Source organism: Oryzias latipes, chromosome 9 (genome assembly GCF_053564925.1).
Source record: "Oryzias latipes strain Hd-rR chromosome 9, Olatipes_Hd-rR_3.1".
Taxonomy (NCBI): Eukaryota; Metazoa; Chordata; class Actinopteri; order Beloniformes; family Adrianichthyidae; genus Oryzias; species Oryzias latipes.
The window spans coordinates 18,887,499-18,905,954 of NC_136245.1; the positions used below are offsets into that span (position 1 = coordinate 18,887,499).

The 18,456-nt window shown below is 39.3% G+C and overlaps 1 protein-coding gene across 1 annotated transcript in view; it reads right to left on the reverse strand.

The window, feature by feature from the left end:
* Positions 1 to 18,456, reverse strand: part of slf1 (SMC5/6 complex localization factor 1) — a 34,836-nt gene that overhangs the window by 10,442 nt on the left and 5,938 nt on the right. The window contains exons 8-17 of the mRNA XM_023958540.2: positions 18,020 to 18,166; positions 17,154 to 17,323; positions 16,917 to 17,051; positions 15,623 to 15,779; positions 14,937 to 15,099; positions 14,456 to 14,601; positions 13,585 to 13,694; positions 10,389 to 10,468; positions 3,073 to 3,165; positions 1,947 to 2,129 (exon numbers count right to left, since the gene is read on the reverse strand). Of these exons, the coding sequence (XP_023814308.1) occupies positions 1,947 to 2,129; positions 3,073 to 3,165; positions 10,389 to 10,468; positions 13,585 to 13,694; positions 14,456 to 14,601; positions 14,937 to 15,099; positions 15,623 to 15,779; positions 16,917 to 17,051; positions 17,154 to 17,323; positions 18,020 to 18,166 (1,384 nt within the window). The remainder of the gene's footprint in view (positions 1 to 1,946; positions 2,130 to 3,072; positions 3,166 to 10,388; positions 10,469 to 13,584; positions 13,695 to 14,455; positions 14,602 to 14,936; positions 15,100 to 15,622; positions 15,780 to 16,916; positions 17,052 to 17,153; positions 17,324 to 18,019; positions 18,167 to 18,456) is intronic.

The window sequence follows — 18,456 nt, forward strand, 5'->3', positions numbered from 1 at the left end:
AGGGCTTCCACAAGATGGTAAGAGATGCAACACCATGTGAACAGTTAAAATTCAAACACTTACAAGGCGGCGAGCTTCAACCATCTAAAATGGTCAGCCTCACATTCAGCCTCTGTATGGTGAGACTGTGCTTCACTGACTTTGCTCAGCATTGCTGCCATTCTCCATTTGACATGGTCAGCGTTGTGTGCCATGTTTTGATTAGACAGCTGACAGATTCACTTGGATAACCACAGTGTCATGGCTTGTACATATTCACAGAAGGCTAATTCACATATAGAGCTGGAATGTGTTCTACAGGAACGGATAAAAACTCTGAAATGGAATAGCATTTATGTGTAATGAAAGCTGGTACAATGAGATAAACTAATGTTGGTTTAGAGTTCAAACTGAAGCAAGAATATCTTTAATATCGCCTCATGTCATTTTGCATGTCTTTTTTTTTAACAGCGCATTGTGTTGTACTGCGTCCTGATTGGCTGTTGACCTTGTCAATCAATCTCCTCTGTAGCGTGTCTCCTCTACAGAATGTATTCAGCTTTCCACATGAATGTCCATTTTTGATTGGTAGCAGATCTTTGATTTCTTTCTATATTACTGGGCTTATTTTTTTCAATGAAGGTTTGAACTTTGAGAGTCTAAACAAGAGAGAAACATGTAAAAAATGTTCATGTCTGTCTGAGAAAAGTGTTTAGTGAGGGGTTTACAGCCTTAAAGGTTCAATAATCCTACTTTGCCAATGGCAGGTTATTTTTAGAACGCAACTCCTGCTATAAATTAGGGAACACTACTATACTTAATTGAAAATGTTGCTATGCTCATAAATTCTCTTTTTTCTCGTGTTGTCTGACTTAACTCTGCTACATTTCCAAAGAAGTACTAGTTTTCAATTGTACATAAGAAGTAAAAATACCTCGTCTCACATTTCCACAACAAAACAAATAACACTTTAGGTTGGTCAGTGGTTGTTATAATTCAACCAAGATCCCAAAACGGTTTAATTCTATAATAATAGAATAAGAGTTGCCCTGTAGTGGCTACAGCTTATAGTAACTTCCTCAAAGTGTAACTCCAAGTGTTTTAGGTATTTTTAGATTTTCTTCACACAGGGACATCCTCTGCAAGTTAACATAGGCAGATGCGCATGACAAACACTAATAAAACGTATTACCTGCCTTGCTGTTAACATCTGTTATGCTTGCTGATGGTCCTTTAATCCATCAAAAGGCCATCCAAATAAAAACTGTCCTCCTGGAAAGCTTAATGAGTGTTGCTCACAATCATTTCGTGAAGACATGTAACTAAAGGTGTGGCATGGTTGTTTGTAGTTGTGGTGTCATTGAAAGAGATCGTTGACTAAATTGTTAAGTGTGCATAACTTTTAAAATCGAGTTGCATTCAAACTGAGGTAAGTCATGGCTTTAGAACTCAAATCTGGCTAAAAAAGTGACATAAAGAGATGTTAAAACATCAGCTCGTCCACTTATATTCCTTCACATCATTCAGTCTTGGAATGCAGGAGGCAGTTTGGCCACAGACAGATGGCATTGAGGCACCTTTTATCTTTGCCTCAAATTTTGCCAAGTTGATTAAACACAGGACAGAAATGTCTGTGCAGCAATTATCAGTTTATAAATTATTTTAAAATCACATTAAAATAATAAGTCACAAAATTTGATTGTATTTTAGCACAGTATTTTGTCTTTTATTTTTTTTTAAATAAAAGATTATTCATGCAGCCCATAAATGATTGAGGATTTTTTCTCCTTAAAAAAAAATCACCTATCATGCTTAATAGGCACGCCTCCTTTGTGTTACATCTGTACAAACTCAGAGGTTTTGCTTCTGAAAACAAATTATTTGCAAAAAACTTGGAAAATTCTGCATTTTTGTGATGAAAAAGACTTTTTAGAAAGAAATGTCCTAACATTTGTTTAGAGACTCACCTCCATGCTCCAGTAACATTTTGGCGATGTCCATGTGTCCATTCAGGAGGGCATCATGCAGGGGACTCACTCCACCCACCTGGTTGCTGAGGAAAGGTGCAGGTCGATGCTGCAGCAAAACTTTCACACATTCAGTGCTGCCATGGTTGCACGCTTCATGTAGAGGCGTCCAGCCTGCATGGTCTGAATAGACAATACACCGCAATCATAAACGTAAACAATCATAAAACCTGCCATCACTTTTTTTATGTGAAAGCCATGACAAAAAAAAAAAAAAAACATTCAGGCATGTGGTTTTGTGTGAGGTCAAAGGATATCACACCAGAATGCAGAGAGAGAAAAAAGATCACTAATATATACTTGTGGTGCTTAAAATAATCAGCATTATGATATTTGGCATGAGTTTCTGTATGATATCATAAAAAACTCAAACTAGATATCTTGCTCTCTAAACTAACAATATACAGAATTAAAAGAATAGCAGATTAAATTAAATCCTACAAAGCGAATATTAAAAAGTATGTCTGTGTCTCTGGGATTTTATGGGATAAACAAACATGGTTTGACCTAACTATAAGCACATTACGATTTCAAAAGTCTAAATTTATAAACATTGCTTTGTGTAAAAAAGTAATCAGTTTTGGAGATATCTCTGCAAAATGACAACAGTTATTTCACAACTTTTCCCATAGTTCCTCTGGATTTTATTTTGACCTTAAGTCCCCCCACTGTGATACAGCTTTGAGGAGCTATAATAGGTATACAGAATTGGTGAAACCTTTGTAAAAGCACATTTCCATGAAAGAAGGGCGAGCCATTTCATCTGACCCACTGGGGCTGCTGAAAACGACTGTGAAATATCAAAAGGTGTTCAATTCACTTAGCAAAGTGGCCTTAAATCTATAAATCAGAGACTCCAAACCCACCTCACAGTTTTAAGACACACCCTTTAAATTTTAGCAAAAGGTTAAGCTCAATGATGACGCACGCACTCCTTATCCTTCGGCTTTTTCCCCTCCCAATTTAAAGTGTTCTTTAGAAAGCTGGGTGCGAACTTTGGGAGTCCAGCGGCGCGACGGTACGACAGAGATTACCCGAAAAAAAAAAAAAGGGGTAAAACTCTTACCTCTAACGTTGACGTCCGTGCCAGGAAGCGCCAGAATCTGAAGCAGTTTTTCCACTTGGTTCCTCTTGCAGGCTCTGTGGAGGAGGGTCTCTCCTTCGACCAGGACATACAACAGACAAACACGACAAAAAGCGACAAAAAGGCAGAAAAGAGAAATCCCCAAATTAGGGTGTGTCTGATGTCCTTTCCATTGTCCTCTTTAATTTGATTTTCACTCCAGTAAAACACCACCAAAATGTCCCCAAACACATAATTAAGAAGAAAAAAAAAATTCCTGACCTAAAAAAAAAAAAACTCTTCGACCCACCAATGGGGACGCGATTTATGAAGTGATGAGAAAAGGGGGGAGATCTTTAAAGGGGCATAGAAAAGGAGGCTTAAAAAAACGACAGATGAAGAGTTGTTTTAATTTTTCTCCTTTTATAGCCAGATAGTTGTTTTCCGGCTCAATAAAGTTGAGCAGATGGACACTGAAAGAGTTGGTGGTAAGATAGCGGTCCACCCTTCTCGTACCGACACAACTTAAGAGGAAGTTATGGTAGACGGCCCACGTACAAAGCCTCTGAAAGGGTTCTTTACAGATCTTGGGTTCAAAAGCTCTGCTGGGCTTTCAGCGTCACCAAGTGACCTTTCATAAGCAAAATTATCAGGATAGTTAGAAAAAAAAATAACATAAAACACACAATTTACATTTTAATTCGGGATTCTATTTTTCCAATCTTCACACTTCCCCTCATCCTTAACAGAACGCTCCTTTTTTTCTGACACAATATAAAATCAGGAATGTATTAGAGGGCCAGAGACCCTCCTTTCATGTATGGCTGAACTTCAGAGGGAAGTTAAAGGCCAAGCATGAGTGGCTCTGCACTTGCCAGCATAAAGCAGAACTGCAAAGCCTGTAATAAATGCTTTACTGGTTCTCCCCAGGATGCCACGCCTGTACAGGGGCTCCACTCCAATGCACATGGAGCAAAGACCGGGGCAAAAAGAAAAAGCACGGTGAAAGGGGGGAGGGAGGAAACAGTGGGATTCAAAGAAAGAGGAGGCAGAAAAGGTAAAAGTGTTTCAAAGAATAATGGTAAAATGTTGAGACTGGTAGATCCAAATCATTTGGAAGAATCTCCTTTTCCTCAGTCTTTGAAGACATCAAAGATCTTTCAAGATGTCACCTACCAGTAAGTAATGAAAGGGAAAAACCTGCAACTCTGTTTAAGTTATCTTTCACAATGCCATATAAATGGAGATGCACAGATTTGAAGCGCCAACACTATCAGTTCATACCATTGATTGTATACAAGAGCTGGACTGAGTGACCTCTTCACCGTCACGTGGCAAATAGGAGGCACCCATAGGATCCAAAAAGCCAAAATCTCATAGGTTGTGTCCGATTCCTTCAATAATTAGTGAATGATATACATTTATTTCCAAATCTACAATTCCAAAATCATTTCCTAGAAGTCAATGCGAAAAATTATGTTATTCACACATATTTACGAAGCACAAAAACTGCTAGAAATTCGTGTTGGACTCACGTTATCTGCACAATGCTGCAGTGCCCACATGTACTTTAACCCTAACCTAACCCTAGCATGGTCTTAATTACATGCAAATAGTCACTTCCAGAAACATTTATTAAAGCATTTTTTTAATAATCCTTTTAAGGTATCATCATCAAAACAGTGGATTCATAAATGGTTTTCAGAAAATGGTAATACTTATTAGACAGATTGATTTGACAGATTCTCCTTCAAATGTTAGGGGGGGGGGGGCTTCCAACAAGCCAACTCCAAATTAGCAAGAGTGACTGCCATAGAAACGATGACTTGGGACCAATCGAATCAATCACTACTTACTGATGTCCTCTGGATCTAACATGGCAAAAAAAAGTGACTGAATTGACTTCATTTCATTGGAGCATGAAGCAAGTCATTTTCTGTGGGTGATGTCACACTCACTCAGTCCCAGTCTCATCTATAGTCAATGGTTCATGCATACGTTTTTTTTTTCCAACTGGATGTCAATCATGCTCCTGTAGAAATCATCCTCAAAGTTTTAATGACCAGGCCAAAACTCACCATTTGTTTTTTTTTAACCACTCTATTGCTTTTAGAATAAAGGTTGGTTTATATTAAAAGTGTTTGCAGGGTTAGACAGCATTATCAGTCAATTGAACCATTTATGAAGAATGTCAGTCCAGCGTGCTACTAAGTTTATTTCCCTTCATTGCAAAGATTCGTGAATGCACAGACCTCTGAAGGTTCCTGCTCATCAGTTTAGTTTCAGCTGAGGTCTGGACTTGAAATGGCCCATAGAAACACCTTAAATCTTTTCAGTCATAGTGTTGTGCACCGGCCATTATAACAACTATTGCTCATTTGAATTACTTGGTACTTGGACAACTTAAAAGAAAATGTCAGTGTTCCAACATCTACACTGGTGATTTATTGTACTTACATGTAATAATGATTAACACATTAGGTTTGGTTTTGCCACTAAATGGATATTTGGTTTGTATCAAAAGCTTTAGAAATCCGTTTTAAAAGCATATTCACTAAATTAAGACTACTCTGGATGTATAAAACATAAATTATGTGGCCTCTGCTGTTCTGGATAATGCTTGAGGTCAGATGGTTAAGTATATTTAAGATAAAAAAACGTAACATTTAAGTGACCTAATCCAGTAAGCTGTTAATATTTGCTGATATGGTGGTAAAAGACATTATCTGGTAGAAACTATAAAAACTGCATTTGGTGGCATATATGTGAAATTCCAAAAGTTTTTGAAAAAAAATACAAAGTTGACAAACAAGCTCAAAAAGCAATTGAATGAAACATGGAAGACATGATTTAATATCTCATTTTGAGATAAGCCTGCATATATTAATTGGTGGTCTATCAACAATCATTGGTTTTACCAATTCATTCCTAAAATAAAATAACCAAAACAGCCTTCCGCTGTATATATGCACTTGTTTTGCATATAAAGACATATGTATTTAGAATAATCAGTGAAGCAAAGTAATATTTTTCAATTGAAATGTTAAAAACACCCAAAGGAGGTAGAGTCTCTTGGCTCCTGCAGAAGGTAGAGTCGAGTCCAAACTGCAGCCCCTAATGACTGAGCTGTACCGTGTGGCACGTCAGTGTTCTTCATGGGCTGCTCTGCTATTACCGAGTGCTAAAAACGCTGTGATTAAACAGCTATTCCACTACACCCCATGTGTACACATCCTTGCAAATGCCACAGCCAATCCATGCACTGTTAAATCACTTAAATGGCTCCAATTTGGACACAACGCCTCTATTATAGGGGTAATTGCATGCTCAGCATTTACAAGCACGGAAAGGATAAATCCGCCTGTCCTTTTCTATAAATCCCCCATTTCACACTTTAATAGAAAAGTTAAGTGTATGTGTTGCTCTTTATATCACTCAGTCTGCTTGCTACAATAGTGTAAAGTGCTGCTTGGCTCGCTGATCCCTGGACCAAAAAGCTGCTGGAAGCCAGTAACAATGCTATTTGTGAAGAATGTGTTAGGAAGGTTCTGTGTAGGCAGTTATTGGATATATTTAAACTTGTTTGAAGACTACTACTGTTGTTGGCTCTAAAAGCAAATGGCAGCAGGAGAATTCCCTGAAGTCAAGGATACTGCAGCTTTTATTGTACCTAAAATGACTTTACAGCCTGAAAGTGAGTAACAGTCATTTAAAAATTCCACTGATCTGGAAAAATTTGGAGAAAAAACATTTGGACTGTCAGAATCAGGAGAGGAAAACCCAGCAGAACCTCAAAGGAATCATCTAAAAGCATTAAAGAGGAACGCAAACTCTATCAAAATGCAGTGTTTTTCTTTCTTTAAAAAACAAAACAAAAAAAGTTACCTGTAAACAAATGGCATTGGGGTTTCTTCACAAAAATAATTAAAAGGATTAGTAATAAGAGGAAAACTATCTAAGGAGTGCAATGTTAGTTAAAAAAATTATGTATAAAAAATTCCATCTGCCAAACAATAACTGCTTCATGACAGAAACACTGGGGTGAATGTGCATTTCCTATGGTTGGCCCCCAGTTATGGAATAATATTCTTCCAGAGCTGTACATGATATCAGACCTAACAGCTTTAAACATGAATTGAAGACTTACTATTTTAAAATGGTTTTTAATACTCAGTAGTTGGTGGCATCTGATTTTCTCTAACTCATTTTATTTAATTCTTATCTGTTTTTTTATGTATTTTATTGGCTAGTGCAATTGTATGCTGTTTTTTTTTAGTTGCAGAATTTCAAACTTTTTTTCTTTTTTTATTGTATAGTACTTTAGCACCTTTGTACTGTCCAGTGCTATATAAATAAAGATACATTCATTTATTCATTCATTAAATTTATACTTGTCTGGAATAAAGAAAGACAGAATTCACTTATTTGTGGGTAAGGAGGGACAGACTTGAACATGTGTACTACATATGACAGATGTAGTATAATTTCAAGCTTAAAAATGTGAAAAAAAAATATTTTAAAATAGCAAAAGAAGAAATTCACTTGGATTTTCTCTAGCTTATTTTGGTGTTGTGACATGTTAAGTTGATTTATAAAAAGTTTGGACTGCGCAGAGAAGCGCGCTGCGCCTCTCAGTGTCTTTTTTGTTTTGCTGTGACTTTTACAGGTTAGCCCTGTTAGTGCTGTTACTACCATATTGCTGCTGTGTTACTGCTGCGTCACATATACTGATGGAAAGAAAAACTTGAAAACTTTTTCTGTGTACTGTCTTTCTTTGTAAATATATCATGTGTTGAACCTTTCCTGCGATTACTTTTTTTCTTTCTGACAGTGGTCGGAAAATGCAGGGGAGATCCTCTCCGGGGCCGAAGGCGGGCCGAAGGCGGGGATCTTCCTTCGGGGTTCACTTCAACCGTTTGGACCCTCAGAGCCTCCAGAGCGGGTTAATAAAGAATCATTCACCGTTCTTCTGGGGGAAACCTTCTTTTATTACAGTTCTCCTTCATTCTGTGTATCAAACATGAACGCGCACCCCTAACACACTTCCGCTGCGTGCTCTCGCTCCCTCTTGCGCTGCATGCGCTCTCCCCTCCTTCTGCTGCACGCGCTCCCTCCTCTTTCTTACACATGCGCCCCGTTTCAGCACATACACATCCTCATTCTACAACACATGTTTCAATGTGGGCACATGCGGCTTATAGACAGGTGCGGTTTATGTATGGACAAAATGGTATATCCTTTAAAATGAAATGGGTGCGGCTTATAATCAGGTGCGCTCTATAGTCCGGAAATTACCTTATATAAAAGTCTGTCCCTTCCTTCATATGCTACTGACTTGTTTGTGTCTGTGGTCCAGGGGTAGAACAGTTGACTTCTGATCTGTTTCCCCCCTGTCTGCCTAAGTGCCCTTGGGCAAGACACTGAACAATTGCTACTTATATAGGTTATAGGTTGGTGCCAGCGTTAAGCAGTGGAGGTGCCATCAGTGTGTGAATGTGTGTGTGCATGAGTGAATGGAACTGTGACTGTAAAGCGCTTTGGACTATAAAGCAAAGTAGAAAGGCGCTGTACAAGTATATGCCCTTACTCACTGTTGTTAGTATCAATTAGTAAGAAGTTCATCAGATTTATTTTGAAAATCTCAAAAACTTCCCATCCTTTTATTGATAGGAAAAGCTTTTTTTTTTAAGTGTTTCAAAATGTTGATTTTTTCGATGTATGCTTTACCCTCTTGGTGAACAATACAAATAAGAAGCAAAGAATGAAACTCAGCAATTCGTGTTTGACACTCCACACACAGCATATTTGGCCTCATTAAAATTGATATTGGCACGGAGCTTCAAGAAGAAGATGTAGAACTAGAAAAAGAGAAGTTGCTCCCAAATCCCTAAATCCCTCTCAGCAACTGTGACAAAGATACAAAGGTTCAACAAGGCAAGAGAGATGCTCTAAAGCAAAAGTGTGCAGAATACAGGGAAGCAAGCCTATAGATGTGGGTGAAAGAGCTGTAAGAGGAGAAAAAAATAAAAAGGGCAAAAGGGGGAATGAGAGGGGAACGGATGAGACTGTGAGAGGGGAGGATGCTGTGCCAGCGGTTCATTAAAAATTAATACCAAGTGCATCGGTATAGAGATCACGTAGTAGAAAAACAACACATGCCAACAGCCTTGAGTCTCCTGCCTCAGCCCTCCCTCCTTTTGTTGCTCTCCTTTACCCCCCACCCCATCCCTCCTTTGCAGCGGCCTTTCTGATCAGGTAGAGAGGGAGACATGAGCTCTGACACTTTAGAGAGTTCACACAGAGTGCAATGCCAGTAATTGCTAGAAGTTCCATCATTGTAGCCACTGCATATTTGCATTACTACCCTAATTGCAGCCTTTAATATCCCTAAAATGGGGATCTAAGGCGCACTTTGCGTACCAACAGTCGTTGGGAGTCTTCTGTGAGAAAGCTATTACGTCCCTCTGTGACACTTATCCATTTCTATCAAAATAGTGGAGAATATAACATAGAAAGAAAACAAAGCGACATATATAGAAAGTATAGGAGCAGTGACACAAAAGGGGCAATCCAGTTGAACTCCAGCACAAACAGGAGTTCTGAATATGAGGTCAAGTTTGGCTTTAAGCCGGCTGGATGTGGGAAAAGACGGACATAAGTCAATCACTCTGTCCATACATCTTAATTTAAAGTCCCATGCCAATCAACCGTGAATCTATTCTAAAAACATTCCCTGGGCTCTTTCAGTTATGATTATGTCGTTTTTAATGCAAAATAGAAAAAAAAAAGTTTTTTTTTAGGACATAGTATCAGCAGAGCATCAGAAGTTCATTAGAAATTTGCCTCTGAGTTGTGGGTAGGCCGGGTGGTGCAGAGTAAGCCTGCCTTTATTTCCCATTATCCATTTGTTTACACTTTCTCCCGCTAGGAAAACAAAAACGTACATGAATCTATTTGCCTGCAATTGGATGCATCCGAATTGAGGAATGTAGGGAGCTTGCGGCCAATCGATTGTAGATTTTTACATAACTACAAGAATTTTCAAACAGCAGTTTATTCTGCTCCTGGTTCACAACAATTTGAATACAGAAATACTCAGAAATCCAGTTTTAATTCAAATTTTCTTTATATATGTCCCCCATCATTAGACGAATGCTATAAGAACATGGACATTTGACTGGGTTTTTAAGTGAAAAGGATGGCCATGCCTTTAAGTTTCTTTTCAAAGATGGCCGGCTGCAGTGCATTAGTCCATTAAAAGTCTGCAAACGTGAAGCCATGTTGTCAAGCTGTGGTTTGCATACGAATACTTGTGTTACCTGCTGCGTTGACTCTGTGCAAGCCTTTGGGGATGTTCTCTTTCTCTGTGCTTGTTTCTTTCCCCAAGGAGTCCTGGTTCCTGTGTGGGGGAGAAAGAGCAGGGTTTCAGGGGTGGTACAAGACATCATTTATTACCCACCATTTGCCTAAGCAAGCCCCCCCCCATTTCACTGACTGACAAGCATTGCAGGACAGAAATGAGACCCATAGGTACAGAAAGTGTGTAACGTACTATTAGCAAATTAATCCCTCTTGGAGTGGTATCATCGTCTTATATGAAACCTGACAATATCAGTCAAACCCCCACTGTGTCGGCCACACAATTCCCACATCTCCAGCTTTATTTCCCTCTCCAAAGCACTTTTCCTCCCTCTCAACGCCTTAAACACAGAGACAAAGAATTCAATGTGAGCAAGCACATTAGGAGGAATAACTGCTAAAAGAAAGTGAAAGCCTCTTCAAAGTAATAGCGTGCTAATAGCTGTGGGCTGTCACCAGTTGTGCGTGTGGGTTTGGAGAATCTGCCCCGCATGAAGCCTGACAGGTGTCTTGTGTGTATACGTCTGTGCACGTGTGTGTGCGTCGCGCTGAAGTGGAATGCCATCCGTATTACAGGGAAGAGCCTTGTTCCTTAGTAATTGGCTTGTTCAGAAGCCAGGAAGAAGCTTCCAGCGGTGAGGAGGTAACACACGTCCTGTCACGCTGCTTGTTATTAGCAAGGACAAGGCTGAGATGAGATGAGACAAGCAATGTGTGCGCGAGAGGGAATCCATAATGCTGCCTATGATGAGGCCGTACCATTTGTCACCTCAAGCCACTTCAACCAAGTGTCCTCTGTCCACACAGGCTGGCAGCACTGAGGTCTGTATAAGCACTGGGCTCATTTGACTCTAGAATCAATTTAAGGCGGTCAGCGTGCAGTCATAATTAAAGTCTTGCACAGGTGCAGCACCCTCAGAGGTGGACACTAAAGAAACTTGTGTGGATTCATCAAAGCAGTCCACTTTCAATGAAAACTGTGTGCAGGCGAGCCAGTTTTACACCTCTCCTTTGTAAAAAAAAATAAAAAAAATAAAAAAATAAATGTAATCCAGCAAAATTCAATTCAGTTTTTATTTACTTTTTCTTTTAATAGACAGGTTTTTTAACATTGATGAGAAAATTACTGGTACCGGTAAACTGGAATCTGAAAAGGCTTGGTTTTAATAAAAAGTTATACTAAGCAAATGTCATCAAATCTCTTTTCTTAGACAAAGTCACAAGTCAAAACAAATTATGTCCAGCATTATTAAAAGAAAACAGCAATGGATAAACTCACAGAGCTAGCTGAGAGGGGGGAATAAAACTTCACTTTAATTACAGTCTCCCTTCTGTTGACAGCACTTGGCGGCCCAGCAGCCAGCCGGTAAGTTAAATGGTCATCTAAACAGTCGGTCAATCAGCCACTATGTCAGCTTGATCCAGCTTGGACACGTGCCCTATGTCAGTTGGATACCAAAAATAACATTTGTCATCGCTCACATATAGTAGCAACACCTCCATGGCCGAAAAAATAAATTAGAAAAATAAAATGCCAGTCAAGATGCATCACTACCTGGATCTTTTCGGAACATTTATCCTCTTTAGCACCAATTCTGCCCTCATTAAATCGTATTTTTTCTTTTAGATAAACTTGGGTATTTTTTGGGAAATTTCTGATGAATCATCAAAGAAATATAGACTTTATTCAAATATGTTAACTTAATAAGTCACAGTGGCTATAGCTGCTATACAGTGATGAGATTTAATAGGAATGTTTTGACATAAATAGGGGCATCAGTCTAAAATGTGTCACAATAAGATGTGTATAGGTAAATGAGTTTAAGTATCAGAATCAATAATAGGTCGAATTCATCCATGAATGAAGAAAAAAAGCTTTTCTTTGGCTTCTGTTTCTATCACACTTTTGTTTTCTATTTGTACAGTTTCTTTCAGGGTCAGGGACTTCACACACCCATTGGATCGTTTTTTAAAATCTGCACAGACTTTTTTTTCCTCCTTTTTTTATCGCAACTCCCTTATGCTTATGTCTCTGTCAAAATGAGCTAGCGCTTTTTAAACGTGTGAGAAAGCTAAAAGAAAAAGAAAAAAAAATTGAGCCGTGTTGGAGAGATGAGAGGATTTGGTCAGTCCATGAACCAATGGCCTTTACATGAACCTGTTCCCTGGTGACTCCAGCCTGTCTTCAGGCCAACTACCTGCTGGTGGAGGAGCAGATGTCTGAAATGGGCTATGAGGAGGGAGAGCAAGTGCGTGATTGCATTAAGAGACCGATTTATTATGCAAGCGTAGATCAAGAGAAGTGCAGAAGGGAGGGTGAGGGTTTAGAGCTGATGGTTGTATTGGAAGACACAAGAGTCTGATGTGATATCCTCATCTGTGTGTCGTCTCCCTGTCCAAATTCAGACTCTGTAGCTTGTCTGTGCTGTTGCAGGGAGGGGCTTAACCTCCTTGTGCACCCCTACTATCTGCCAGCACACCGACCGGATCAGACCCAGGCATGACCCATCACATGCCAGCTCCTCCTGCTCTGTCTGAACTCAACTTGTCCGTCTTTGGCTAAATCTCAGTCCCCACTCACCATTCATTCATCCACCTCTGCTCCTCGCCTGCATACACTCCTCCAGCCAGGAGTTTATCTTTTTTTAACGTTGAATCCCAACACTTTTTGTGTTTCAGACATGACCATCTATTCTAAAAAATTTAGGTTAGAACTTAAAAGAACCACAGCTGGCTGATGAGCTTGGTTGTTTTAAGAAATAACAAGTGGTGGGGCTGGAAGTCACAGAGCATTATGCACTTGGATAAGAAATATACAACCTATGGTATATTAATGACTCATACATCAAGCTATGGTCAGTTTATCAACAACCGTTTTTGATCAAATCTATTATGAGAATTTTTTTTTTAAATCAAATCTAGAAGTATAAATCTTGTAGTTTTATTAAAATCTGCCCAACAACCTGTTTCCTGCAATGCAACATTTTTTTACCTAATCAGGTCAGAAATAGGTTTCATGTGATTTAAAAAGTGGAGGAGCATCACGCTGATATTTGCACGTCATCTGCATGAACACTTTGCCTGATGTGCTCTGGGATGATCTGATGATACACCAGTGAACAGTCATGGACGGACGAACAGCTGTGTGTAACTGACCTGCAGCTGTTTCCCCCACCCGCACAGCTGTATGAAGTGGGTCCAGTCCTCGGGGGTGCACTGCAGGGAGTCTGAGCTAAACTTCCCAGAGCAGGCAGGTAGGAAAGCACCTGTCAGAAGTCACGCAGGAATTCACAAGATTAGACAGAGGCTGGTAAGTTCACATGGAAATACAGTGGTATGAGAAAGTTTGGGCACCCCTGACAATTTTCAAGATTTTTCTTCATAAATTATTGGTTGTTTGGATCATCAATTTCAGTTAAATATATCATATAGCAGATGAACACAGTGATATTTGAGAAGTGAAATGAAGTTTATTGGGTTTAAAGAAACTGTGCTATAATTACTTTAACAAAAATAGGCAGGTGCGTAAATTTGGGCACCCCTGTTGTTTTATTGATTTGACTACCTAACTTTTAACTTTTATTTACTTTTTCATTCAACTTTTATTTTTTGAAAGGATTTTAACTAATTCCCCAAAGGAAATGAAGATATAATAGTTATTATAGGAATGAGCATTAGAGTTTATATTTCAACTGGCTTATTAATTAATGCAGAACATCTCTGTGATATGTCATTATAAAAAGGATGTTCAGTGATGGGAACAAAATAATTACAACCTATGAATTTTTCTGGGTGTTTCTTTTTAAGGCACAGAATATATATATTTTAAATATCAGTGGTGTTTTGATCCAATTAAAGCACAATTTTGATAATTTAAGAAAGTAAAGGCTTTTACCAGCATTTACTGTAGACAGACAGAAATAATCTGCCAATATCTCTGAATATTTTTTGTCGGTCACTAATAAACCTAATACTAATCATGTATTTAAATACATTATAGAAAAAAACAAACAGGAAGAAGGCCCACCATCTTCTTAAGAGAAAGAGGTTCGTCTCCCAGAGTGCAGCCGCTTCTGCAGCAGAGATTCCGGAACATGGCATCGGCCATCACCAGACGAAACCTGGATGAGTGAACTCTGGCCACCAACTCAATTAAAACAGATGGAGACACATCTGCAGAGGAAATACGCAGGATAGCATTCAGTCAGAAATTACGTTTTAATAAACAAACAATCACAAACACTAACAAACGTTTGCAGAGTTTTCTTAACCCTTGTGCTATCCTATGGGGTCCAGATGACCCGATCCTAACAGAACAAAGGTGGATAAAGGTGAAGAGGATTCCAGTGAAGATCACATATCATTGAAGAAAAAAAGTTTAGCACACTGTCTTGTGGGGTCTAGATGACCCCACAATCATGTTAATGTGCCTAGGATAGCACAAGGGTTAAGTCCCATATCAACAATGGATTCAATCACTTTTGAAACTTTGTGTTGTTTTTACATACCCTGGGTAATAATGACAAGGTGTTCCGACAGGTCTTTGAAACCTTTGTCCACCAGAATCTGGTTCAGTTTGAAGTGTTGCTGGTACCAGAACTCTACCAACACAGAGAGCAGGTCCAACAGGATGTCTGCCAAATGCAGGTTCTCGTCTCTCTCAGCATAGTCCTTTAATTAGAGTAAACAACATGGCACTGTGGATTCGGTAAACCTGAAAAGCTACGTTTTACAAGCTTAAAGTCCCACTCTGATCACCTTTTGACCTACTTTAAAAGTATTCCTAGTGGTCTTTTAAATATGATTATGCTATTTTTAAATTGAAAAAAAAAAAAACAATTTAAAAACACTGTCATTTTCCAGGACATAGTTTCAGCAGAGTGGCAGTACTTCTTTAGAAATTGGGGTTGGGGTTTGCTTCATAGAATTTTCTACATCACAGCTACAACCTCTTTAAACAGCTTTTTTTCTGCTGCTCCTGATTCCCAACGATTTGAATGAAGAAATACCCAGAATGGCAATTACAAGCTTAATTTTTTTATAAATGTCCTCTATCATCAGAAAAATGCCACAAGAACGTGTTAAAAAACACACCAAAACCACGGTTTTCGTCGGAGTGGGTCTTTGAAGAAACCAAATTTTAAGTGATTTAGCTATATTTTCCTTAACCAACAAGAAAAAATAAACCATTTACCACCATTGCAGCCTGGATTAAGAGCTGAGCAAGTTGTTTCACAGCATGGGACAGTAACGTCGAGCGCTCCCACACAGTCCAGAAGGTTCTGTACAACAAGGAGCTTGATGACGACGATGATAAAGAAGGGGACGCTCGTGTTCCCTGTAGGAAACCTCTGACGGACAGAAAGGTACATAAAAGAAAGGTAAGAAAAATAATTACTGACAACCTCCATTAGTGACATTTATAGTGGAATGACCCTTGAGGCAAAAATAAATGTTGTGAAGGGAAGTAAGAATCCATCATCAGATGAAATCCATATATTTGTTAGAATAGATCTTTTTTGACAGGTTAGGATGACCACAAAAATAAAAAATACCGTACTTTACGAACTATAAGGCAGTTTGTCTTGCGTTACTCGTAAAAGGGGTATAGCCCTGCTCCAAGAAACAATGTGTTCAGAGGTAAAGTTCAAGGTACTGCAGAAACTCTCCTTAGTGCTACCTAAACATAAAGATCGGCACACCCTGCACCATTACGAATGTGCAGTCCTGAAAATATGGGCACGATTTGTCTGACAGCATTCCATTGTCTGTTAGTCCCGGAGATTATTGTGTTATTAAGTCATGTCCAGAAGTGGACAGCCTTTCCCCCTCCCATGCAACTACATTGGAGCACGCGTCTGATTTTGAGCTTTCCTGGAAGTCCCCGCTCCCCTCTTGCACAAAGATCCAGTCAAAGTTTACGCAGATAGTTTTCTAGTACGTTTGCTGCACGTGACTGCGCAAGTCACTCGGATTTAGTCATGCTGACTTAGTGTGTGATCAAACTCCGTCAGGTCCCCTTCAGGCCTTAAAATAAGGTTCCCGGAGTTACTGGAAGAAAAGAAGTCTAGGGTGTGCATCTTTGTTCGTGGAAGCGATGGATGACAGATGGCGCACACACACTTACTAAGACTGGGAGGCGGCGCCTTAATGGATTGTGGTCGCATGGGCTAAAGTATCTGCTGTAACTGTTGTCTGAGCTTTTGACAAAGCTGGCATCATTGCTGAACAACTACAGGGCAATGAGAGGGAACGCAGTACATTTGATCAGAAATTGCGAAATTATTAAAGTCGGACATCAAAGAATAGAACTTTGTGGGGCTTGTTGGAGAGGATTGATGCGAGTGGATTGCTAAATAGTGGAATAAAGTTCAACTAAACTCACTGTTTTGCTTCTGTTACCTTTTTTACGCCTTATAATACAGTGTGCCTTGTGATGCTGAAAATACAATAAAAGAAAATGAGAAAAGGGCCTTTGGAGTTGTTACCTGCTTGTAATACAGTGGAGTTCCCCTTGGAAAATCTTCAGACAAAGTGCCAGAATGTCACGGTTGAAATGTATTAGAGTTGGCAGCCCAGGTCCAGGGAGGGGGTGACAAGTGGCACTGTCGAACAGGCAATACCTAAAAGATCACACGTATTTGTAGATATGAACCAAAACATCACTTTGTTCATTAATAATGTGATAGCATTTTATAAGACATTTCATGGGACTTGTAGTTTACCTGATGGCTGTCTCTAAAAAAGGCCACAAGCCATTCTTACACTGTGGACACTGCAGCACTTGAATGTAATATTTTTTCCCTGTACTAAGAGCCAGCCATGGCGGGTTGGTAATGAGCAGGACACTCAAAAACTGATGTAAAGATCTCAGGAAGGCTTGTGTGGCATTGCCCTGTAACATAATGTACAAGTGAGTTGAGTTTATGGCATATAAATGCAAAGGAAATGTGTCAAATGTCAATGCAGATGAAAAAAGTGTCATCTCTTGTTGACACCACTGTGAACATCCAAGGTCATACATTTATGTGCAATGTAGAGGATCTGGAAAGGTGGCTTCCAGTGCCAAAAAAAAAAAAACATGTAGGTGGAGGGATAATTATACAGAGCAGCCTTTGAATTGACCATAAACTCATGAATGTATCAAAATATACAAGGTTATTTGTGACATCTTATCCTCAAAAGTGAATCAATCAATCAAAAATGGATAATGCACCATAACAATGGCACTTGATCACAGATCCTTTCAAAAAGATTTGTCCTAAAGTTGTTTTTCACGTTGACCTTAAGAAAACCCTACAATGTAACTTTTAACACGTTTGTTTTCTAAGAAAAGAGATCAGCTGGTTTTATCTAGCCTTAAATGACACCCTCTCCGCTTCACTGATTCCAAAGCAGTTTCAATGTTTAGAAGTCAAGAGTTCCACCTACTTGAAACAATGCATCAGGATCTTTAGAAATCACTGCGTTCATAACCAAATGTTCAAAAGAATTGTCAAAAAAATGTTCCACGTGTCCTCCACACTGATGTGACTGACGGATAAAGTGATAATGAAAACAACACGCAGCTGTGTGCTATTTCAGGTCCAACCTGCTGGGCATATTGGAGGAAGGAGATCAGATACGTTGCTGGTGGCGGAAGCCCTGGATACACTGCACTTTTGATTGAGTCCAAGGCCTCAGCGAAGAGGCCGCACTCTATCATGCTGCCAACATTGCTGAAGTCTGTTGCTGTGGCCTAGAAGGATAACAGGACATTTGCAAATTACAAAAGATAAAAAGAAAAGCTTCATTAAAAGGGAGAAGAAGCATGGCACTCAAAGAGACAAATAGCGTGAAGGGAAGGTAGAGGCTAATAGAAATAAGGACTGAAAAGCCCTCCAAAGTTCTTAGGGGTTATGTCCGACTGTCACAAATTGGCAAATGGCATATGGAGTCTAAAAGCACTGGCTGAAAATACAAGAGCAGCACTAATAGGAATCTGACAGACACTCACTTGGGTAAGGTATGGACAGGACAGGGGAGACT